This window comes from Salvia hispanica, chromosome 6 (genome assembly GCF_029641045.1).
Source record: "Salvia hispanica isolate PSC_SH4W2 chromosome 6, Shi_PSC_v1, whole genome shotgun sequence".
Classification (NCBI taxonomy): Eukaryota; Viridiplantae; Streptophyta; class Magnoliopsida; order Lamiales; family Lamiaceae; genus Salvia; species Salvia hispanica.
The window spans coordinates 43,279,075-43,303,263 of record NC_142697.1 but is presented as its reverse complement, the minus strand read 5'-3'; the positions used below and the strand labels follow the sequence as shown (position 1 = coordinate 43,303,263).

Below are 24,189 nucleotides of genomic sequence, written 5' to 3'. Positions count from 1 at the left end.
TACTTTACTTAAATGGAAAAACCAAGCATTATAAGTATTATGAGAAATTACAAAGCCCACTTTGATATGGGCAAGATCAAACATTTCTTATTTGGGCTTTTATCCCAACCCAGGCCCATTAACACAGTCGCCGCTATCCGGCTATCCCTATTCCCTACAAATGAAACAGTGAAAATGAAAAGAAAAAATAAATTTATTCAAAAAAGCGCGAATAAAGCAAAAATTCGTCGGAAGAGGGCGAAAACAATGGCTCAATCTCACTGTATAAATTCTCCGACAACTCTCGCCGGAAAGCTCTCCCTCAGAGCACACTCTCCATCCGTTTCCCAACGCTTGCTTAAAACGTTCATCTCTACCAAATTCAGCACTAGGAAGTTTTGTTCAATGGTAATTTCTGCATCATCGTCGCCTTCTACAGTTTCCGGCGGACCCCTAAAATCGCTGTTGTTGGACAACAGCGAACGCAAAAATGAATTGATGGATGCTATCAAGAGCTCTCAATCCAATTGTCTATCTGAAACTCATCTTGATTCAGCTGTTCCTGGTCTCCATTCCAAGACCAGAGGCAAGGTGCAATTTTTTTCTTAATTTGTGCCTTTTTTCTGTCTAAGCATGAGTTTTTTCTGTATATTTTATGGTTTTCAGCTGAGTGGCGAAGTGTTTGGTTACTATTGCTCTTCAATTTTATTTTATGAAATTTCTAGCTGTGGAAGTTGGCTAGTGTTGGAATGGATGAGGGGAAGCTTTACTATGTGGGATTTTTCTAATTAGGTTAGTTTTAGTTTCTATGTTTGTAGCTCTCCAAAGGTTGAGTCTTTATGGATGCTTGATTATTTATGGAGTGCAACAGTTAAGTAGCTGAATGCTTTGGAGGAATGATGGATGACATGATTGATTGATTTATTTTTATGTTGTGAAGGTGAGGGATATATATGATGGAGGAGACTACCTTGTCCTTGTCACAACTGATAGGCAAAGTGCTTTTGACAGGGTTCTTGCTTCAATTCCCTTCAAGGGCCAGGTATTTCTGCCTTTGTTTCGTGATTGAGTTGCTTCGTCGGCATCAAACTTGGATGAAATCGTGTCAATCTTGCTTCTTCAGGTACTGAATGAAACTAGTCTGTGGTGGTTTAACCAAACTCAGCACATTATTCCGAATGCAGTTGTGTCGTCTCCGGATAGGAATGTAACAATTGCAAAGAAATGTTCTGTTTTCCCTGTTGAATTTGTTGGTAAGCCTCTCTTATTCTATCATCCACTGGCTGTTGCTTCGAAGGATTCTTCCTGGATTGCTGTGATTGGCTGTTGTTGGCTTTTGTAACGGACATTGATGCTCTCGCAGTCAGAGGTTATGTAACCGGAAGCACTGATACATCACTTTGGACTGTCTACCAAAAGGGTGTCCGAAACTATTGTGGGAATGCGCTTCCTGATGGTGAGAGGTCTGTAATTGTGTGAGAGTCCAACTTGTTCAGTATCTTATTTACTCATACGTATGCGCCTGTCTGCAACAGGGATGGTGAAAAACCAAAAGTTGGCAGCAAATATACTCACACCGACTACTAAAGCAGCAGATCATGATGTTCCCATAACACCCGAAGAGGTTTTGGATTCTTGACTTCTCCGATATTTTTCACCCATTAAATTTCGATCATGATATTTTTTTTATCGAGTTCGATTGGTACGTAATTTAGATCAACTAGCCTGCAGATTATTCGGAGCGGATTGATGTCTGAATCCGACTATATTGAAGCCAGTAAAGCAGCACTAAGTCTGTTTGAGTATGGTCAGGTACTCAAGCATCCTTTATTCATCTTCTCTTTGTATTTGTGAACTCAAATCCTACCTCTTCGATAATTTACTCGTACTGATTCATCATCATTGCAGCGCATTGCACGGGAGCACGGCCTGATTCTGGTGGATACTAAATACGAATTTGGTAAAGGATCTGACGGTGCAGTGCTCTTGATAGACGAGGTTCAGTAGAGATACATTGACACAAAGCTCAACTAGGTCGATTCAAGATGGCATTTTTAAAAATAATGTTTTATATTTCCAACTGTTTAGGTGCATACACCGGACTCGAGCAGGTATTGGATAGCCGATTCTTATGAAGATCGCTTTCAGAAGGGTCTTGAACCTGAAAATATCGACAAGGTTTGTAATCGTTTGTGCATGTTTACACTCTGCTCACTCCATCGTTTGCCCGTGTTATCTTTGCTCTCAAGTTTTCGAATTTCCCTTTCGCTGATGAATAATCCATCTATGCACTAAACTCCAAGTTCCTATATTTGTAGGAATTTCTGAGGTTGTGGTTCAAAGACAATTGCAATCCTTACGAGGACGAGGTAAATCACATTAATACAATGTTACTGTATTTTTGCTGTGTTGAATCTAATACGTAAAGAGTGCTTCTTAGGTTTTACCCGAAGCACCCGAGGAGCTCGTCTCTGAATTGTCTTGGCGGTATGTTGAGTTTTGTGTAGTTAGAAACGAAGAACTTGTCGCATTCCCTCTCCTTCTTAACCTGAGTTTTACTCATTTCCTTGCAGATATATCTTCTTGTATGAGACGATCACGAAATCGAAGTTCGAACTGCCCTCGACTAAGGTAGATAGTATAAGGCGCCATTTGCATCACATTCCTACTGCTAAGAGAAGTAGTAAAACCCAGTTTTTTTTGTTTGTGTGCAGGAACCTATACATGACAGAATAGCCTCGAATGTTTCTCACGCGCTCTCATCTCTTCTGTAGAAAACCGCGCGAATTTTTGTCCTCTTATGTCGTGTTTGTGTTCGTGTTCGTGTTCGTGTTCGGGGCTGTGAAACCGTCGGCGTTAAAGCTCTCTAATATGTCCTTGCCTATGAAGTCGAGAAAGCTGTGTTGTGTATTTTGCAGTTAGAATTTTGGTTAGAATTGTTTACGTTCATATTTTATTTTGAAAATCGAATATTTTGTTTTTCCCTTTCCTTTTCGAAATGAGAATTAAATAAATAAATAGGAGAAGATTGAATTACTTGACAAAATAAAATAAAAGACTAAATGTGTTGATATTTGCAAGACTAAAGCCCTTTTGGTTCTAAACATTTAGCGATTTTACGATTTTGGTCCAAAATACTATCTTTTGATTCGTTAGGTCCTTCACAAATAAAAACGAGTCACATTTAGTCAGAATTTGACGGAATTGTTTAAATTTAACTGTCAATGCATCTTAATTGAATTTTGACTGGATTATCTTAATTGAATTTTGACTGGATTAAGTTAATGTATGGTTTATTAATGTTTACTAGTATCAAATTAACCCAAAACTAAAAAATTTAAAAATTTCGTTCCATTTGTTAGAAATGATTTCAAGTTATAATTTTTTTTGAAAATAAAAAAAGTTCTAATATAAACTCTTAATCCGGTCAAAATCCAATTAAGATGCGTTGACTGATAAATTTAAACAGTTCCGTCAAATTCAGATTAAATATGACCCGATTTTATTTGTGAGAGACCGAATAATTCAAAAGATAATGTTTTGAACTAGAATCGTAAAATCACCAAATATTTAGGGCTAAAAAGGGCCTTTAGTCTATTTGCAAATGATTCAATTATAGTGAGATAACTTAAATTAAAATACAATTCAACTACGTACAAATAGATCATTTAACAAATATTTAGTGTAAGTATATCTATTTATTTGTAAAAAATACTAAAATCTGTTCAAAATGAAAAAAATTACTATAAATAAAAACAATATAGAATTTGAATAACATAATATTTCCTGACATAAAGAAAGGACAGGGTTAGGCTATTTATTTGTAAAATATGATTAAAAAGAAAAAAATTACTCCGGAAATAGGTGTACTACTAAAAATAATATCGAATTTGATAACACAATCAAAGGGAAAAGTTAGTTAATAAGGTTAATATTAGTAATAAATAATTTACAATATAGTCTGTGCAGAGGTGAGGTTGAATAGAGATTCCGGGCGTTCACCAAATTCAGTTTCCAAAACCCTAACCCCTAAACCACACCTAATTGATTGATTGTGAAATAGATTGAATTGGTTTGCTAGTTGAAAGATCAGATCTTCTGTCGCTGGAATGGGGAAGAAGAAGAAGAGAGGGGCGGTGGATAAGGTGTGGTGCTACTACTGCGACAGGGAGTTTGAAGACGAGAAGATATTGGTGCAGCACCAGAAAGCCAAGCACTTCAAGTGCCATGTCTGCCACAAGAAGCTCTCCACCGCCGGCGGAATGGCCATCCATGTGCTCCAGGTTCACAAGGAACAAGTCACCAAGTCCGTCCCTCTTCTCTTCTTCCTTCAATTTTTTAATTTTGTAGCTTATGTTAATCATCCGGACTGTTTTGATCCTGGAATATTTAGGTGTTTATAACTATCCAAGAATCAGCCTTATAAATATTCTTGAATATTTAGTTTTATGTTTTCATTGTGTAGCCATTGCTCTGGATTGGTGGTTGATTTTTTAATTTCTGATAAAATGTGGTGTTGTTGTTCCAGAGTCCCTAATGCGAAACCTGGAAGAGAATCAACAGAGATTGAGATATATGGAATGCAAGGAATTCCAGCTGATGTCCTGGCTTCACATTATGGAGAGGAAGGTATTGTCTGCTATTTTGCTTCGCCCCGTAGCATCTTCTTTATATTGCAGCTCTAATGCTATCTGAGACTTTAATTTAATAGTATAGTATATCTTCCTTTTTCCTATGAAGATTTCTGAGCTTAATTGCCAAACAATTCAAATACTTTTGAAATCAAGATGATATGTCTTTGGTCTGAATGCCAGTTCCCAGCTTTGTTTCATGTTGACTTCACCTTCGGGATGGAGTCAGACATCCATAGTATAGTGTGTTTAGTTTGGTGGTGTTCGGTTTCCAAGATAAAATAGTATCGAGATATAATCTAGGATTTAGTTGTGGGATTATTTTAGTTGGAGGGGGTAAGCTATGACTAATTATCCCATTATTATCCATCTAGGATTGAGTTTTGGGGTTGAATCGCATGAACCAAACACGCTACATATTTAATCCCGAGATACAATCTTGCAAACCGAACACCCCTTAGGTATGGAAACCCAAAACGACAGAGCTATTATTGTCTTAAGTCTTAAATCAAATTGAAACAAACCAACTTTTTATTCTTGGAGATTTGCGTCATAGGGTATGCTGTATGCTAGTGAGATGACAATTTTGGTCCGGTTTAGAAATCAAACTCATAGGAAAACTGAAATTTAATAGACTAACAAAATGATCTGAACCTAATTGCACACCTCTAGTGCTTTCAAGGTTGAAGTTGAAAACTCATTGTGAAATGTATCTTTCCACTATATTCAATTTAAAAAAAAAACCTGTCTGCTATTTGAAAGGTGATTCTGAATGTTCTGTCACTCTGTGGCTGTGGCTTATTGAATGCTAACATTTTGATATGTTCTTTTACTTAACAGATGAAGAGAACCCTTCAAAAGCAGCTAAAATTGATCTACCAATCTCCCAAATAGGCGGTGGTGTGATACCTCGAGCACTCGGGGTTGGATATCCTCCACAGCCTTTACCTCCGAAGTAAGTTCCTGGCTGTTTACTTGATTACTTCTTGCTATAATGACATATAGCTGTATAATTTGCTCAAAAATAGAAAAGGGATGTCTGGACCTCCTTCGATCCTTTTTCCAAATAACGATATACCCTGCTTGATTGATGTGAGATCTGAAACCTTGGATTTCTGTTGATTGGGTGACTGCTAATTTCCTTTATTCACATTCTTGAGTTTTCCTACTCTTTTGAATTGATAGCTTAAGTACCTAGGCCTTTTTAAATTTCTGCAGAGGCATCCCATATCGCACTTTCCCTACCATAAGTGAGGTACATGGAATGAGAGCCATAATATTAGATTCGTATATCCTATGTAACTTCAGCAACAACCTAGTTTAAGTACTAATAAAACTAGTTTTTATAAAGTATACACACTCAAGACTCAAGAGTTCATGTGGTCACTCCATATTAGAGCAAGATGTATCTTGTCTGATTGACTTTTTTGTCCATTCAGTTACAATCCCAGAATACCTGGGCCACCCGGTAGTTGGCAAATTCCACCTCGTCCACAACCTTGGTATCCTCAGCCTCCAACTGTTTCGGTTCCACTCCCTGGGCAAGCAGGAATGCCTCAACAGCCTTTGTTTCCTGTGCACAATATTCAGCCCCCTGTTCCATCTACAGCACCCCCTGGGCTTCAACCAGTATTACCAATTACTCCTCCGGGGATGCCTGCAACAGCACCTCCTGTTCCTGTTTCTCAACCTTTGTTTCCTGTTGTTCCTAATAGTAATATTCCTCCCCAGAGTTCTCCATTTTCTGCTCCTATACCTTCAATGGGCCTTCCTTTAAGCTCTTCTTCAGACATAAAGAGTGCAGAACCTCTCTTTGGTGGCACTTTGGCAACCAATCATTACGGAATTCCAGGAACCCCAGGTTAGTTCTACTCACTATTTTTCCCAGTCTGTATTAGTACTAGTTATAATTTGATAATATGTTTTCCTCTTTAAATCGTATTTGCATAATTTTTTTTCTGTTATACGATTAACTACATTGTACTAGGCTGGAAAATTTTATCTCCTTGTAATATTTTTTTATGGAATGACATGAAAACGCCTCTTTCCGTTTTGTAAAATGTTTATGTAGATTTCTTGTTTGTTATCCATTTTGTGTGTAGTTAAAGTAGTTTATCTGGATTCTCATGTTTATTATCTTCTGCAGCCATACCTCTTGCAAATTCACATTCCTATGCATCTGGTCCAAATACTGGAGGTCCGTCTATAGGGCCACCTCCAGTGATTGCAAACAAAGCCCCAGCTACACAACCCGCAACTAATGAGGTCTACTTAGTTTGGGATGACGAGGCTATGTCTATGGTATTGTTATTTATCTCTAATGTGAAATTTCTATAAATGATATTTCCTTGTAAATACCCCTGTTTATGAGTAGTTTTTGCATTTCTTATAAACTTTTCAGGAGGAAAGAAGATTGTCCTTATTGAAGTATCAGGTGCATGACGAGAATAGCCAGGTAAGTCATTACAACCTATAAAATAATATCTTCATTCTGTATTTAGGATTGTGTTTGTCAAATATCATGGTGGCTAGACTTATGCTGCCTGTGGTTTTCCAGTGCACATATTTACTCTTTTTCGCATAGATAAAAGGGTATTTCTATATGGCTTTAATTATGTTTCCAAATAAAGACACATAAAACATCTTCGCAATATGGCTATGTATATTACTGCTTTCCAACCCCATTCATGCGATGGGCTGTTTTTGTTATTCTTGGCCACTGTCCCGCTTGGCAAGCAATCCTGCTGGTTTTGTGGTCAACGAAGGTTCAAGTCAAGTAGGTACTTTCAGTTTCTTTGCTAATAATTAGTAATTCTGTTAGCATGCTGCAATCTTTCGAGGATCTCCCCACTAGCTCCCTGCAAGGCTAAGAACACAAGCGTGTATGTATTTACTATTTGGAAATAAATTTCAATTTTTGACTTCTACCTATGGTTGCCTGATAACTAAGTGTTGGGTTTGGGTGGAACAACCATTACCCAACATATTTTTTCCCTTACATGTCTTCAATCTTCATACACTAAATATTTTAGATCGAACGTGAATTCAGTGGGCCAAGGCAGCTCCTTTTGCGAAGTTTGTGTATGTTGACTACAAGCAAAGTTCTCTAATATATTGACTGATAATCGCAAGATTGACTTCTTTTGGCTGGCCTAATACCAACTCTATTGGATGTTTGTTTCAGATGAGTTCAATTGATGCAGCCATTGACAGAAGGATATCTGAGAGCAGGCTCGCTGGTCGGATGGCATTTTAGAGCATACAAACTGGGATCAACAGCAGGAGGAGAACATTTCTCTGTAGATCACAACACAACTTATTACTCAGAGCCTCTAACTGGTGCTGCTTGATGCAATTCTTTCTATTTAAATGTTGTATCTTTTAGGATAAAGGTGTTAGGATAGCTCCTACTATAATTTAACAGATAATGGTCATTTTTTTCTATTTTTTCGAGTTTTTATCATATGGATTGATTTTTTAGATTGTAGAAGTTACAAACTAAGTCACTTGGCTTTAAGAGGTTAATGCAGTTTGAATACTTTTTTTTTGACAAAAGTGCAATCTGCCTCTACTGGTAATTTAGTATATAACTAAATTTCCTAATTCATGGTCTGATGATGCAAATTCTGCTTTAAATTTTCTCGACTTAAATTAGCAACTTTATTTTATTTACTCCAACATAACTAACATGAATTTGACAGATTGATAGAGATAATTAGTAAGTAAAAAAAATCCCATTTTAAATTTCAATTGGATGATTGGAGAGAACAAGCTAAGTGTGATTTGAGTTGGTGAAGCACCCCATTGTACCTTGGGCCATATGAAACTCCATGGCTTTTTAAAATTATTTTTATGACCTCTAAACTCATAATTTACGATTAGGACCACTGATGTTAGATTTGTGATCATACATACGATCTTGTCTCCCAGTTTTAGTGCAAACCCCAAATTGTACCTTATGACATTCTTGTGCTCAGTGATATGCATGAAGTTGAAGGTAACTTGTATCTTACACAAGCATAATAACAATTTACTCAGTAATACCTTGTAGTTTAACAAGTAAACAAAGTTAAAGATTCCATTAATACAAGGTGTTAATGATGAGACCAGCAGGCAAAGAAGAGGGAGAGAGAAGAGAGAGAAGTCAAAGGAGACATTAAAAGCAGCAACAGTGGGAAGTCTAGTGATACTAGGTTTTTGTAGCCATGAAAAACAAACAAAAAGGGGGGTGGAGTGAGTGAGGGCACTGTTGGGGCAACTTGGGTTGATCATCTTCCTTGAAACAGTCCCATTTTATCTAGTTTTGGGGGGCAAAGCTTTTTCCAAAAGGGGGATGGTTTCTTCACCAAAGCCATGCTTTTTCCATATTTGGAGAAAGGGTAGAGGCAATCATATTAATGAGATTGACACTAACTAGACACTGGGACTGTGCTAAGACAACAAGTCTGACTTAGATTTTGCACTTTTGCATAAACCAACAAAAGCCAATTGATTTACAGAAAGAGAATATAACTACTCACTCGAAGGAGAAACTTGTCTTGTCTAGGTTAGTAGCTACTAGCATAGCCTACCCTTTCCCTATTGCTCCACATCATATTCAAATCTCCTCTTTTTTTTTCTCTATCTTTTTTTTTCAAACAATATAATCATTGTTGGACTAAGCCTCGTCGCGTCACTGCGGAATGGATCCAATGCGAGACGCGTCGAGGGTGGGTGGAAGGGACGGGCGTCACCTAATGGAGTGGAACTTGGCGGTTTATCGCTAAAATTTTTCTCTGTATTCGATATGTTTTTGTTCTCATTTTAATGTAACCGGGCTTGCTAGTCTAGCGGATTGCTCTCTCTTGAGTCTTAAGTGAAGACAAGGTGCTTCGTTGTGAGGCCATGAATAGTGAATGAAAATGACATTATAAAATGACATGTATTGTGAATGATCTTACTTTTCCTTTGGATGGTGTATAGTAAATTATTGTATATATGACTTCTTTACCAATTATTTATGAATGTATTATACTCCCTATTGTACATGTACTATATAATGGTATGTAACGACACACCATATGGAATAATCAATACAAAAATCTTATACAAACTTTTTAAGTTTGGAAATTTGCATGTCTCCAAATTTCACTAGTCTATATTCCTATGATGATTTTTTTAATGCAACCCATATTTTTGAATTTTTTTGCTACAGTATTTCTTTATGTTTTATTTTTATTCGTCGATGAATCAAAATTAAAGAGGTTGGAAAATGGTCCGATACGCTACAAGAAAATTATCGTTAGAGCTTTTCAATGGTACCTTCGAATCTCCTATCGGACTTCGATTAATCTAGTTATACTAGTAGTAAACAAACTTTCGACTCATCCATGTTAAATTTCAAAACTACCAAAATTTGTGTATTTTTAAAACAAGTTTTGAGTTGGTTAAAAATCGGAACTTGTTACAGAAGATTAACAGATTACTCCATATAAAATTGTAAAATACAAAAGTTTTCCTTTAGTAGTGTAGCATGATCAGTCCATGAAAAAAAACCTAGATTTCACAAATATTGATGAATACAAATTGCTGCTTAAATGTAGCTGCATGCTGCTCAACAACAGTATACAAAGCAAGCTCTAGCTCTTTGTTTTGTTCTGTTTTGTAATGAAGTGAATTTTCATTTATTTTCACTACATTAGAAAAAGATAGATAGCATTCATAACTTTCTGTGTGATCATGTCAGACCTCTGCTTCTCCTTCCTCGGCATTCACACTGAAATGATAGATGCATCTTTCTGTGCCTTTTCCCTTTAATTTTTCCTCCAAATTTCTCCCTATATATACATACATATCTATCCATCTATCTATGTAAGCATCTCCACTGTCATTTTCATTCTCTCAAATCCTTTCCCCAAACAAACCCTAAACCCTGCCCTTACACACCAATCTCCCTTTAATTTCTACCTCCATTTAGCCATAAATAAATAATCAAAAATTCAAAAAAAAAACATGGAGCCTTCCTCTTTCCCAAATCCAATCACCATTCCCTTTCCCTACCCTTTCCCCTCCATTCCCACTTCCCCAATCTGCACCAACTCCCGCCCATGGATGGACTCCAGAATCTGGAGCCGCCTCCCGCAGCGCCTCGTTGATCGCATCGTCGCCTCCCTCCCGCCACCGGCTTTTTTCAGAGCCCGCGCCGTCTGCAAGCGGTGGTACGGCCTCATCTTCTCCACCGCCTTCATCGAGCTTTATCTCCAGGTCTCCCCATCTAGGCACTGGTTCATCTTTTTCAAGCAGCAAGGAATCAAAAACTGCATCTACAAAAACGCCGCCTCCGCCGCCGCCGCCGCCAGCGGCGGCGGCGGCGGCGGCGAGGCGTTTCTGTTTGATCCGGAAAACCTAAAATGTTACAGATTGGGGATTCCTATGATTCCAGCGGGGGTTACGCCGGCGTCGGCCTCCGGCGGACTGGTCTGCTTCGTGTCGGAGGAATCCGGATCGAAGAGCATCGTCCTCTGCAATCCGGTGATGGGGAATTTGATCCAGCTGCCGTCGACGCTGCGGCCGCGGCTGTGCCCTAGCATCGGATTAACCATCACGAACTCCTCAATTGATCTAATTTTCGCCGGAGACGATCTGATCTCGCCCTACGCGGTTAAAAATCTGACGTCGGAGAGCTTCCACATCGACGGCGGCGGATTCTACTCGATCTGGGGGACGACGGCGGCGCTGCCGCGCCTCTGCAGCCTGGAATCGGGGAGAATGATCCACGTGGCGGGGCGATTCTACTGCATGAACTACAGCCCCTTCAGCGTGCTAGCGTACGACGTCGTTTCGAACCAGTGGAGCAAGATCCAGGCGCCGATGCGGCGGTTTCTCCGGTCGCCGAGCCTGGTGGAAAGCCGGGGAAAGGCGGTGCTGGTGGCGGCGGTGGAGAAGAGCAAGCTGAACGTGCCAAAAAGCCTGAGGCTGTGGGCGCTGCAGGAGTGCGGGGCGGCGTGGGTGGAGATCGAGCGGATGCCGCAGCAGCTGTATAATCAGTTTGCGGAGGTGGAGTGGGGGCGGGGTTTCGACGCGGTGGCGCACGGGGACTACGTGGTGGTGGTGATAAAGGGGTCGGAGAGGGCGCTGCTGTTTGATTTTGGGGGGAAGAGGTGGTCGTGGATTTGCCCGTGCCCGTACGGGGGCGGGGGAGGGGAGGAGGAGCTGCGGGGGTTCGCTTACGAGCCGAGGCTGGCCGTGCCGATCACCGGGCTGCTGGAGCAGCTGACGCTGCCGTTTAACTCGTTTGCTAGTTAAACTAGGGTTTGAGTATTATGCATGTGTGTTTGTGTTTGTGTTTGTGTTTCCAAGAAATGGATTGCCTCATCAATCTTGTTTAGTCGTGTTAGGTTATGTCCAATGTATTGTTGCGTAATTAGCTCTCTTTATCTCTCTCGTTTAATCGTAATAGGTTATGGTATGTATATTGTATCTCTCGTTTAGTTGTAATAGGTTTGGATATGTATGTATGGTTGCCTAATCATCTCTCTCGACAAAAAGAAAAGGCATAGTATCCTCTAAAATACAGATGAATTGTTGTCTAATTATGTAGAAATGGAGAAAAAGAAACGCAAGATTTTTCAATCACAAAATTTGACTAAATCTTAGGCTTGCAAAATTTGAAAACACAATATAAAACAACATCGCGCGCTAACACTTTTCCTAAATAAATCACCAAGTTGGATCAAATTAGAGTCTGATCCCACACTTTCCATAAAATAGAACTGTCAATCATATTAATTTCGGTATATATAAAAGGTGTGTTAAAATGAATCTTTAAAATTTTAAGTATTTTAGGATAAATAATGCTACTCCAAAATTAATTTCAACTAAGAAAGAAAAATAAAAATATGCAAATGGACACAGAAATAAAATACAAACGAAATTCTCCCCCAAATAAAGTAGTTTAGAATAAACAAAATATATAAATAAAAATTAAAATAGCTGCAGATCCAGAAAATTAATCCCTTGGAGTCGGATTTATCATAAAAAATTTATTATAAACATAAAATTTAAATAATTATTTAAAATTCATTAGTATATTTTAAGTCGGTCATATTCCTTTTCTGATAGTTAATTTCTTAGAATATCCGCATATAAAACTTCGACACAAAATTTTAGCACCAAATATCTTTAAAGTAGTTTTAAAAAATTAGTAAATAAAATATAAATATGATGAAATTGTAGTAGATGAGACAAAAATTATAAAAATTATAATGCTTATTTGCCCATAGTGATCCAACCTCTATACTTAATTGCCCACTAACATTTTAGGTGGCTCAACTTATTTGAATAAAATAACCCAAAAAATTTCAAACATTTAATCTAACTAAAGCAACTAATGATAAACGATCGTATACTTCATCCTTCCAAAATCATATTTTCTGAATTTTATGCGACCCCTCCTCTCCTCTCGTTTATTGGAAAAGGCCGAAGGTTTTGGGTGGAGTTGAAGCCGCCGCAGGGTCAAGGGCGGAGCTGTGCCAGGTCAAAGGTCGAAGCTGAAGTTATCCGACAGTGCTCGGTGTACCACCGGTGGGGTTAGTTGACTCACCCCACACAACTCCACCTGGGCCCACCGCTGATTTTAAGGATTTATTTTAGTATATGGAATGAGATAGATACATGGGTTTTTGGCTTTTTAAACCAAAATCTTTACCCGAATTCCGGTTTTTCCCATAAACTATGAGATTTGTTTTTAAAACCACGAACTTTCATTTCGTTAGGATTTTCCCAATCCGACCCGAATAGCACATTTCCGACCCGAATAACATAATTCAAAATGTTAAAGTTGTGTTTTGTTATTCAAAAGTTTTCATTTGTTATGTAATAATTGTGACTGTATGTATTATTGTGCCAAATAGGATCTAAATAATCAATTTAGTGACAAATAGGGTTAAAATTAACATGTAGACAACCCGGGTTTCGTCGTTGACCCGCCGAGGGAAAATTCTAACGAAATGGAAGTTCGTGGTTTTAAAAACAAATCTCATAGTTCATGGGAAAAACCGGAATTCGGGAAAAGGTTTTGGTTTAAAAAGCCAAAAACCCTAGATATATAAGGATTAACAAAATAAAAGACGTAAATATGGATGAATAATTAAAATGAAAATATGAGAAAATTGCACCCATTAGATTTTGGCGTGCATGAAATACGATGTAGGTGTACTACCTCAGTCCACAAAATAGACAAAGTTAAAAACAATACAAGTTTTAATGCATAATTGATAAGTAAGAGAGATGGATGGAAAATGCGGTGGAAGTGGGGTAAATGGATTGTAGGATCCACGTTTACAATGATGCGTAAGAGCATTCTCATCCGTACTCTTAGCTAAGAGCACGAAGGTGGACCCGGAACCACTTTTACTCATTGTCCTTAGCTAAGAGCACAACACCCACATTCGTGCTCTTAGCTAAGGACAAGCTCAAGAGCCTCACCATTCTATTATTCAATTTAAATACTTCAATTATTAAAAATATTTCTACATTATAAAAATACATTAAAAAATAAAATTTACATAATTAAAATCCTAGAAAATAAAAAAAAATACATAATTAAAATAGATGAAATAATTTAGATGACAGAAGATGAGAATTGTGTAGTGTTATGAGAATTTTTTTGTGTTGACGTGAGGGTATTTATAGATAAAAATGTGAATTTTGGGGAAAAAAAATTTGAAAAAAAAATTAAAAATGTGTATAAAACGGTTATAATTTATTGGGAAGTGGGAAAATATTTTTTTTATTTAAAACCATTTTTTTAAAAATTTATTTGGCATTTTTAACAAAAAGTGAAAAAGAAAAATTGAATTTGCCAACGGCTATGCCGTTGGCCAATCAGGAGGTGCCACATCGTGCTGCTCAACGGCACGGACGTGCTCTAATTTAAGAGCAGCGTCGTGCCGCTGGTCCGGACGGACGACATGCATTGGCGGACGAGCGGTGTCCCCGCCGCTGGCACGAATGGACGGGGCACCGCTGCGGATGCTCTAAGGTTATTGGTTTAAATTTTTCATTTTTAGAATTAGTTTAATTTTGGTGGACGATCCAAAAGGGTAAAATCTGTCTATTTTTTTTTTGGATGGAAGTAGTATATATTAGCCCAATATAAGAGATGAAATATGGATTAATAAAATTTAAAATATGAAAAAATGTTCCAAAATGGAATTGAATCAAGAATCATTGCTTTATTATAAATAACTTAATTACTAGTTTAATTAATTGTATATGGCATAATTAAGTATTTTAAGGTAAATAAAATATAAGATATTTGATTTTACTAGTAAGCAAAAATTAAAAACAGTACTCCCCCGAATATATATGTTAAGTGTTTGTTTCTGGACTTCGTGCAAATTTTAAGTATCGTGCGAATTTCAAATATTGTGCGAATTTCAAGTACCATGAGAATTACAAGTTATTCTTACACAGAATGTTTTATGTAGCGTGCGAATTTCAAGTATCATGCGAATTTCAAGGCTATCAAGAACTTAGGGGATATGTGTTTAGCTTTGGTGTTAAACTACATTTCGAAGAATGAGATTCGGCCCGACAAGGTTGTCATTTTCCATGACGGGGGCAGTGAGATGGATCTACAGAAGGAGTTGTCTGATCTGTCTACTGCCTTTCCCAAAATAGCCAATTACAAGCCACAAACAACTCTAGTTGTGGCTCAGCATCTGCCCAAAACGCAGCTCCAGGATGGCAACTGAGATAGTGGTGGACACCGAATTTTTTCATTCAGGCAGGGCTGGGTTCTATCTGTGCAGCCAACCTGAGGAGATGGAGGGGAGCAACTACACGCACTACTCGGTATTTTCGGATGACAACAAATTCACATCCGATGAGCTTAAGCGGCTCATTTACGATATGTGCTTCACATTTCAGAGTCGGACCAAGCCTGCACCCCTCATTCCACCCGCCTACTATGCTCGTCTCGCTGCTCGTAGGATACAGCTGTACCAAGAGGTTGCAGTGGAGAAGGGCCTACCACTTAGGCACTCACTATACAACACTCTGATCTGATGGACTGCATGTTCTTCTTGTAGATCGTGGGATCTCATGGCCGTTGCTTTTGTGTTTTAAATAGTAGTCCTAGTACTTAGTTTGGTGTCTATATTGATTGTTGTTGTGATGCGATTTTTTCTATTTCCTTTTAAGTTTGTTCTTGGATGAATGTTGAACTATTAGTCAAATGACCTCTCAAATCAAAGTCCATATGCTCCATCATCAAGGAAAGGGCTCCGTAGGATACCACAGCCACTTCCTTGAATCCAACGATGGAGGGATGTTTGCCACCGAGAGATTGAAGGATGTCGATCTCAGCATTTGTAGCACGAAGTACGCAACATAAAAGAATACTAAGCTCATATCTCGTTTTAGAATCTATATACATATCAAAACTAGGTTTTAACTTACATAAACAAATACGATTGAAGATGAACGACTAGAAATAGTGTGTTGATTTCAAGTTACTACACACAAAATCTAGGAATCACAAATTTCAAGACTACAGAACAGAGAAGATTCTGGACTTCGTGCAAATTTCAAGTACCTTGCGAATTTCAAGCATCGTGCGAATTTCAAGTACTGTACAAATTTCAAGCACCGTGCGAATTACAAGTCATTCTGCAACATAATGTTTTCGGTAAAAGTGGACTCTCAGGAAGGCGAATGGAGCATTGTTGAGAAATCAGTGGTGGATGCCAAGTCTGTCGACTGTTGGGCATTCGTGGATTTCGCGGAAGGCGAGCCTTCCAACGAGCTGCATCCAAAGGCATTTATGAAGAATTTGATGCGCCAGAGCTTAAAGTTAGGCATTAAGATGAGTGTGCCATAAACGCACTGGGATGCAAATTTTGTCTTCTTAGGACAGGGTCAAGGAGGTTATCACACCTATTGTGCAGTCTGTGGTCATCCCAGGAAAGAAGTTGCAGTTGATCCTCTGTGTGGTGAGTAGAACGGATGCCGAGTACAAGTATATTAATTGGGTTTTGGGGGAATGTGTTATACTTTGGTGAGAAGATTGTGATTTTTCGTAGTGGGGGCAGTCAGACGGAGCTAGAGAAGGAGATGCTCAATCTGTCTAATGCCTTCTCCAGTTACAGGCCACAAACAACTCTCGTTGTGGCTAATAAGCTGCACAAATTGCACGCCAACGATGTGCAACTGGGAGCGGTGTTGGACACCGGATTTTCTCATCCAGGCAGGGCTAAGTTCTATGCTCGTCTCGCCACTAGCAGGGGACAGCTGTACCAAGAGGTTGCAGCGGAGAATGACCTACGACCCAAAACTATGCCGCACTTTGATCTGATGGACGGCATGTTCTTCTTGTAGATCGTGGGATCTCATGGCCGTTCCTTCTATGTTTTAAGTAGTACCAATATTTAGTTTGGTGTCTGTGTTGACTGATGATGTGTCGAGACTTTTTCATTTAATTATCTTATTTGTAAGATTTTTATCGAACTTTGGAACGCATGTCGTTTTCTAGTTACTTTTGAATCAAGGGAATTTGTTGCAATTAACTTGCCTAGGTAATGTTATTTTGCAAACTACTAGTACAAATTAAATGGGACAACGTACGAATTAAAATGAATTCGTGTTTATTCGTTTAAGTAGATGAAGTGCGTGACATAAAAGAATACTAAGCTCATATCTCATTTTAGAATCTATATACATATGAAAACTAGGTTTTAACTTACATAAACAAATACAATTAAAGATGAACGACTAGAACTAGTGTGTTGATTTCAAGTTACTACATAGGAGTGAGAATACGGATATCGGGTATTGGATTTACCCGTACCCGACCCGATATCCGCCGGATTTTGGATACCCAATATCTAATTTTATGGGATTGGGTTTGGGTATTAAAATATAAGATAAATCGGGTATTGGATAACCCGAATGGATATTGGGTATTACCCGAATATCCAATTTATTATTTTAAGCATATTTTAAATTAGGTTTAAGTCATTTTGCATTAAATAATCTTATACTTTAAAATAAAAGTGATCCATTTTTTTTTGTTTTTATACTACAAAATAAATGAAACATTAAAGACATTAGTCAATTCAGATATTTCTATATTTCCATTAATATATAAAATTCAATTTTTTTATTAGTTATTAACATATGTAAAGAGTCGGGTATTTGGGTACCCGATACGTCGGGTATGGATACCCGGGGCGGGTATTGGAGTACCCGAAAATATATCGGGGGGGGGGGGGGGAGGGGGGTTTGGATAGACATTTTGGTGATTTTTGGGTTTGGATACCCGGTTTTTTCGGGTCGAGTATCCAAGGATACCCATATTCCCACCCCTATTACTACACGCACAATCTAGGAATCACAAAAGGAAAATAGAAGCTGTCCAAATATACAAATGTTAAGCCTCTCTTCTCAAGCTCAAGAGCCTTTTTCGGCCCAATGATTTGAAGAACAGCCCATCGGGCCGAGGGCAGCGAGCCCATGTCTCAGACAGCAGTGTGGCAGCCCAAGTCTCCATACTCACCTGCAAAATACAAATAAGTTTTAATGACTATGGAACAAGAGAAATTAAAAGAACTTCCTATTATAGGAGAAATGGATCAACAAAACTTTATTAAAGTGGAAATTAGAGGCTGACCAAGATTGGTGTTGTGTTGACTGTTTATGTGACGCGACTTTTTATATTCCACAATACTCAAATGTCCTTTCAATTTCACCAAAAGAAACGAGAAGGGGTAGAGAAGAGATAGAGCAGAGGATTAAGAATTTCAAGAATAGAAGTTGGGAATACTTCCTTCATACATTAGATCATTTAGCATATGAATCACCCAAGAATTCAGTACTACACGGTTGGAATACTTTAGATTAACATATCAATGGCCAAAGTTTCAATCTTTATGTCATGTAGCCCGTGAAACCAAATCAAATTCCAAATTATTTAAAAGCAAACTCTGTTTTCGAATAGAAGTTGGGAAAGAGGTAATTCACACCATATGGGCATGGCGTCCAAGGATATAGTTGTTGTGACAGAATAGAGCAATTGTGTAATCGAGACAAATAGATACGTAAAGAGACACAAAATTTACGTGGTTCACCAACGTTGCGTTGGCTACGTCCCCGGGCAGAAACAGAGAGAACAGATGTAATTCAGATTGTTTTCAGATTACAGAGTTGTGTGTCATACTTCTATATAAATAGGCACACAGACGACGGGCTAGACATACTAACAATAGTATTGCAGAAAATCATTGCATCTGCTGCTGTCAAGTCATTTAACTCTAACCATGAGGATGAGATGGACGTTCCTCTTGAATATGGCTCGGAGCTCTTCGTTGGCTTCAATGCCTATCCTCCTGCGCAAAAATATGGAAGAGGAGCGGCGTTATAAATAAGAAAAGGGCAAACATAAACAAAACAGCTCTAAACATGCTCGCTTTCAAATACAAGAAGAGTCAGCAAATGGATTAACATTTTAGATTACGTATAAGATAGAGTGAGAAGCATCAGCATACGAACCCTATTTTGGAACCCTTCTTCCCAACTAAAATTTTGCGTTGGCTGATCTTAGGAGTGATAAAATGTTGCTCAATTCGGACAGAACCATCTCTCAACTCCTTCCAGCTCATCAAGCGATGTTCAATGCCATACGGGACTTCCTGTAACGAGCAAGACTGATCGATCAGCCAAATACATTCCCTAATTCTTCACAGATATGATTGAACAGCTAGCTGAGCGGATTTACCTGATGCACATGATCTAACAATTTCTCTCTCACAATTTCCAGTGATATGTTCTTCATTAACTCTTCACTCATGGTAAATGGATCTTCATCCCATGGTCTTTTTACTGCCTGAGGTTTAAAACTTATAACGCCTCTATTTACTACACAAATGAGACAGTCACAAGACCACAGTTCCGAGTTTGAAAAATTCTCCATGTATAAGTTGTTGTAAACAAATAGAAATTGGTGTCCTCTGGAAACAATATTCTAACTGTATCCAAAGAAATGAAATTAACTGGAAGGCACCTGCTATTAACAATTATTAGAAGTAAAATTTTGGAAATGCCTCAAAAGAACTAAGCTAGTAGCCTGTATCACCATATCTAGAGATAGCACACACATAAATCAAAATATAATCCCAAATGACGACCTATTGAAGTAATAGAAGGGTGACAACACCTGATCCATTAAGTACTTTGTAAGATCTTTCACCCCAGCGCCCTTCACTCCTGATGTCAGGAAATGCCTATAGAATAGTTAAAGCTCGTATGAGGACCCACTGCAGAATAGTCGAAAGACATAGGAAAAGTATAGCATACCTCTCATATCCTGATAGGTCATTAAACTCCTCTACAACCTTGAGCAAATCTTTCTTCTTTTCAACCAAGTCAACCTTGTTCATACATAAAATGCGCTTCTGATTTGGGATACTAATTGAACCCATTCTTTCAATCAACCTCACTACTCGTGAATCAGGTCTGGATCAACGACAAAAAGAGAGAATCATTAAATGCAACATTGCAACTTCTATCCAGATGTGTAAATTTACTAAAAAAATATGACTGAAAAACTGAGATTCAAAGTGCAGCTACACAGAACAATATATGCAGAAAGTATTATGTGCTCACATTAAATCTAACCTCTAGCTTAAAGATTACAATTAATTGGATTTTACAGAAGTATCTAACATTTGGACGATATATTGATGATACACAATGGAGTAAAAGTTGGCTAGGGAAAAGGAAACCAGACCTGGTAATATGTCTGTGAACATCAAAAACAACTATCAGCACGTTGTATAAACTAACGGAACCCCAGGCACTTTCATTACGAACTTTGATATCATTGTAAGGAAATCCACTTTTCTTTAACATAAGTCCTGGTGTATCAAAGAAACACTGCATGGGCATCAGACTTAGTCAAAAATATTTGATAGAATGAATAGAAGCATAACACTATAGAAACTTTATACGTTCTTCTTGTTTTATTTTATTTAAAAAGAAAGACAAAGGACATTGGACATCATAGACAAAACAGCTCCTGCCGTAACCACAAAACTTGTTCCTAATCAGAGCCAGGGTAACGAAGCTCCCAAAAAAAGAACACTAATGTCAACACCGCTTCTCAATCCAGCAGCAAATGCATTGCACTATGATCACTGACTCGGTTAAAAACTTTCTTTTCTACAGCTTTCCTAACCAGTGAAGAAAGGAAACGCAGCTTGCAACATGTGAAATTCATATCCCTTCAATTTGCTTCTAAATTCAAATCTATTGAAAGCAAAAGAGAGCAGTAGTGCAGTACACATCACACAACAAATATTGCAGCTTATGTTGTGAAAAGTTTTTCACATTCCAGGTGAAAAACCTTAATCAAAGCTAACCTACATCAGTCATCACTGAGAAATTGATTTTCGAAATATATAAGAGTACTAAAATAAAACATCAAAGAAATCAGAAATCAGAAATCAGAAATCTTACAATTTGCGTATCCCCTTTTGTCATGACTCCCAAAACTTCGTGAGTGGTGGTATGCACCTTCCTTGAAACGGCTGAAACTTTAGTTCCCACCTTAAACCCAAAAGAGGAGGAAACAAGCAAAATGGGACAGCATCAAATCAAATTCAATCAACTTATTTTAAACAGGAAAATAAATAATGGAAGGGTAAAAAAACTTGAAAAGGTGCACAAACCATGTAATTAGTGAGAGCAGATTTCCCAGCATTCGGAGCTCCAATGATACCAACAGCTAAAGATTTCTGCTCCTCCTCCGTCACCTCTCTCTCCTCCTCATCTTCGCTCTCCCCTGAATCCAACGCCGCCTCCAGCAGCTCATTAGCCAGCCTCCCAGCCTTCCTCTTCTTCTCCTCTTCCCTCTGCAATATCCTCAAATGCGAAACATTTTCCCCAAACACTTGGCTCCTCACTCTGTCTCTGTACTTCTCGTCCCACGTTGACTCCTGATTGCTGCTTTCGGCGCTTGGATTGAGATTCAAATCATCAAATTGAGAGCTATCGAAGACGGCATCCTGCGCGGATAATTCGTCGGGGTTCGCTGAAAAGTCGTCGCGCTGCGTCTGTGCAGAGTAGAAACGGCGAAGAAAGGAGGAATCTGTGATGGATTTTTTCGTGTTGGGAGATTGAGCCGCGGCGATTGGACTGAAATTGAATCGCCTCAGCGACCTTACTGCTTTCATTTCAAGCTCTGATTAATGGAGATTGAGGAATATCTATAACTAGAACCTCCTTATTCATATGCATGTATCTGCATCTATTGATGATTACAAGCTGCAGCAAGGAGGAAGAAAGATCGACTGGTTTTGGCAGAATTTGTGGAGCTGCAGAGAGAGTGTGGCCGTGTGGGTTTTGCGAGGGTTTTGCGAAGAAGAAAATGGCCGGCCTCCTTATTTCTTTAATCAATCATTAATTATTTCAATTATAAATATAATTACTATATTAAATTATGATAAATTAAAACGAAATAAATATTTGGGTAATATACTGAAATAACAGGAACATAAGGGGTCAAATCTGAAATAACTAAAAGTGTTGATTTTGTTTGATTTATGAAACGGAAAGCTTGGGAAGAAAGGCAAGCTCGCATCAAATTATATACTGCTGCTGCTCTGGTGAAGTCTCTAATCCGATTGTAATCCACATTTTGTTGCGGATAAACATTTTAATTAGCATCTTGTTCTTCTTCTCAGATCCAGATCTTTATATCAGGTTCTTCCATTTTTTACTCTCTCTGGTTGACTGATTTTATTTTAGTTTTTAGGTTTTTTATGCTTTATCACTGAATTCCTGGAAGTTCTGTTGATCCTTTATAACTGCTCCTATTTTTTTTTCGTTCATGTTCGAGAAAATCTGCGATAATCGAATTTTGTTAGTGTTTGGTTTCTGCCTGGTAAATTTCCTGAAATTAGGGCAAAAAAGGAAGTTATGAATGTTTAAGTGTGAATGTGAATTTACATTATGAAGATTGAGCTATGATTCCGCTATACTGTTCCTTTCAGCCATGAATTTTGAATTTTTCATAGTAAGTATTTAGAGAAGCTGTGAAATTGAAGCTGGATTTTCTGAAATGTAAGTAATGGTAGTAACATCAGGCATCGCTTACTAGCATTAAAGCTGGATTTTTTGTTGAGCAATGATCTTTTCATTGGAAGTATTTTTGTAGTGGTAAACACAATTTTTGCCTTAACTTAAAATGCTACTCCATGTTAATCTAAAAGTTGGTGGATTGCATTTGTCTCTGGGTTTAAAATCTGTTTTTAAGTATATTTTTTTGGTTCAGTTGGAGCATCTTTGTGTGGATTGACCCTTGTCTCATACATTTTCAAATCCCTGGTAATTTGCTAATCTAACTGTGGATCAGATATTCAATTGTTGGAGCATCTTTGTGTGGATTGAAACATGTCTCGGAGGTATGATAGCCGTACAACAATCTTCTCCCCGGAAGGTCGCCTCTACCAGGTTGAGTACGCAATGGAGGCGATTGGCAATGCAGGGAGTGCCATCGGTATATTATCCAAAGACGGGGTTATATTGGTTGGTGAAAAGAAAGTGACTTCCAAGCTTCTTCAAACCTCTGCATCCACTGAGAAAATGTACAAGATTGATGACCATGTCGCTTGTGCTGTTGCTGGAATCATGTCTGATGCCAACATCCTCATCAACACAGCTCGAGTCCAAGCTCAGCGGTATGCCTTTGCCTACCAAGAGCCGATGCCAGTTGAACAGCTGGTCCAGTCCTTGTGCGACACCAAGCAAGGCTACACTCAGTTTGGTGGGCTCCGTCCATTTGGTGTTTCTTTCCTTTTCGCAGGGTGGGATAAGAACTATGGCTTTCAGCTCTACATGAGTGATCCGAGTGGAAATTATAGCGGCTGGAAGGCCGCAGCTATTGGAGCGAATAACCAGGCTGCTCAGTCGATGCTCAAGCAAGACTACAAGGAAGAAATAACGAGGGAGGAGGCCATTCAGCTCGCTATCAAGGTGCTTAGTAAGACGATGGACAGCACAAGTCTCACTTCAGAGAAGCTTGAATTGGCTGAGGTGTTCCTCTCTAATGGAACAGTCAAGTACAAGGTTTGCTCGCCCGAGGCCCTAAATCAGCTGTTGCTCAAGTCGGGAGTTACTCAACCTGCTGCAGATGCCTCATAAAGCTTGTATCTTGTTCGACCGTAGTGTCTGAACCTGTTTTCTGCTTGTTTCTGAATCTGCCATTGATGAAATGTTCTGTGTTGAATTCTATCTAAAATGCAGCTAATGCTTTGAACTTCTTTTACCTCTTACCCTATGTTCTGTATATAAGTTGATTTTGAGTATGTGAGTTGCAATAGTTTTTGGTTGCGTTAGATGATAAATTACTTCACAAATCACAAGTGTATACTCACACAGCGTCCACAAAATAAGTCTTATTTTTTCACTATGGATCGATCATACACAACAATAAATCAAGATTGTATATGAAATATAGAATAATTCAAATCATCACGATCATATATGATATAGAATAATTCAAAGAAATCTTTAAATATCGATTGTGGGAAGAAAAAATTTA

The 24,189-nt window shown here is 38.4% G+C and overlaps 5 protein-coding genes across 9 annotated transcripts; 4 read left to right on the top strand and 1 right to left on the bottom strand.

The window, feature by feature from the left end:
* Window positions 1-192: 192 nt before the first annotated feature.
* On the top strand, window positions 193-2,964 carry LOC125204136 (phosphoribosylaminoimidazole-succinocarboxamide synthase, chloroplastic-like). Its single transcript, XM_048102699.2, has 12 exons — window positions 193-570; window positions 920-1,021; window positions 1,103-1,232; window positions 1,343-1,435; window positions 1,515-1,603; window positions 1,711-1,791; window positions 1,888-1,977; window positions 2,068-2,157; window positions 2,298-2,348; window positions 2,420-2,466; window positions 2,553-2,610; window positions 2,694-2,964. Exons 1-12 carry the CDS (start codon window positions 247-249, stop codon window positions 2,751-2,753), a joined length of 1,215 nt encoding a protein of 404 aa, XP_047958656.1. The 5' UTR covers window positions 193-246; the 3' UTR covers window positions 2,754-2,964.
* A 973-nt stretch (window positions 2,965-3,937) lies between these two features.
* LOC125208378 (protein SUPPRESSOR OF FRI 4) lies at window positions 3,938-8,165 on the top strand. Of its 4 annotated transcripts, none has more exons than XR_016132293.1 (8): window positions 3,938-4,285; window positions 4,508-4,608; window positions 5,451-5,565; window positions 6,050-6,471; window positions 6,757-6,911; window positions 7,012-7,065; window positions 7,432-7,691; window positions 7,795-8,165. XR_016132293.1 is itself a non-coding variant. In XM_048107984.2 (8 exons), the coding sequence occupies exons 1-7, from the start codon at window positions 4,089-4,091 to the stop codon at window positions 7,462-7,464; spliced, it is 1,077 nt and encodes a 358-aa protein (XP_047963941.1). In that variant the 5' UTR covers window positions 3,938-4,088; the 3' UTR covers window positions 7,465-7,492; window positions 7,795-8,165. The 4 variants fall into 4 exon arrangements, 3 of the variants coding, with proteins under 3 accessions (XP_047963941.1, XP_047963940.1, XP_088916071.1); XM_048107984.2 differs by having other exon boundaries at window positions 7,432-7,492; XM_048107983.2 differs by lacking the exon at window positions 7,432-7,691.
* Window positions 8,166-10,471: 2,306 nt separating this feature from the next.
* On the top strand, window positions 10,472-12,117 carry UFO (F-box family protein). The gene has a single exon (XM_048101772.2). The coding sequence runs from the start codon at window positions 10,602-10,604 to the stop codon at window positions 11,892-11,894; it is 1,293 nt and encodes a 430-aa protein (XP_047957729.1). The 5' UTR covers window positions 10,472-10,601; the 3' UTR covers window positions 11,895-12,117.
* A 6,568-nt stretch (window positions 12,118-18,685) lies between these two features.
* Window positions 18,686-22,030, bottom strand: LOC125203700 (GTP-binding protein ERG-like). 2 transcript variants are annotated; one of them, XM_048102111.2, is made up of 8 exons: window positions 21,317-22,026; window positions 21,105-21,194; window positions 20,377-20,522; window positions 19,944-20,102; window positions 19,804-19,870; window positions 19,366-19,473; window positions 19,140-19,279; window positions 18,686-18,976 (listed from the first exon to the last, which is right to left on the bottom strand). In XM_048102111.2, exons 1-8 carry the CDS (start codon window positions 21,818-21,820, stop codon window positions 18,892-18,894), a joined length of 1,299 nt encoding a protein of 432 aa, XP_047958068.1. In that variant the 5' UTR covers window positions 21,821-22,026; the 3' UTR covers window positions 18,686-18,891. The 2 variants fall into 2 exon arrangements, with proteins under 2 accessions (XP_047958068.1, XP_047958069.1); XM_048102112.2 differs by lacking the exons at window positions 18,686-18,976; window positions 19,140-19,279; window positions 19,366-19,473 and adding an exon at window positions 19,481-19,615 and having other exon boundaries at window positions 21,317-22,030.
* A 161-nt stretch (window positions 22,031-22,191) lies between these two features.
* LOC125203765 (proteasome subunit alpha type-4-like) lies at window positions 22,192-23,913 on the top strand. The gene is made up of 2 exons (XM_048102205.1): window positions 22,192-22,349; window positions 23,002-23,913. Exon 2 carries the CDS (start codon window positions 23,040-23,042, stop codon window positions 23,787-23,789), a length of 750 nt encoding a protein of 249 aa, XP_047958162.1. The 5' UTR covers window positions 22,192-22,349; window positions 23,002-23,039; the 3' UTR covers window positions 23,790-23,913.
* Window positions 23,914-24,189: the final 276 nt, after the last annotated feature.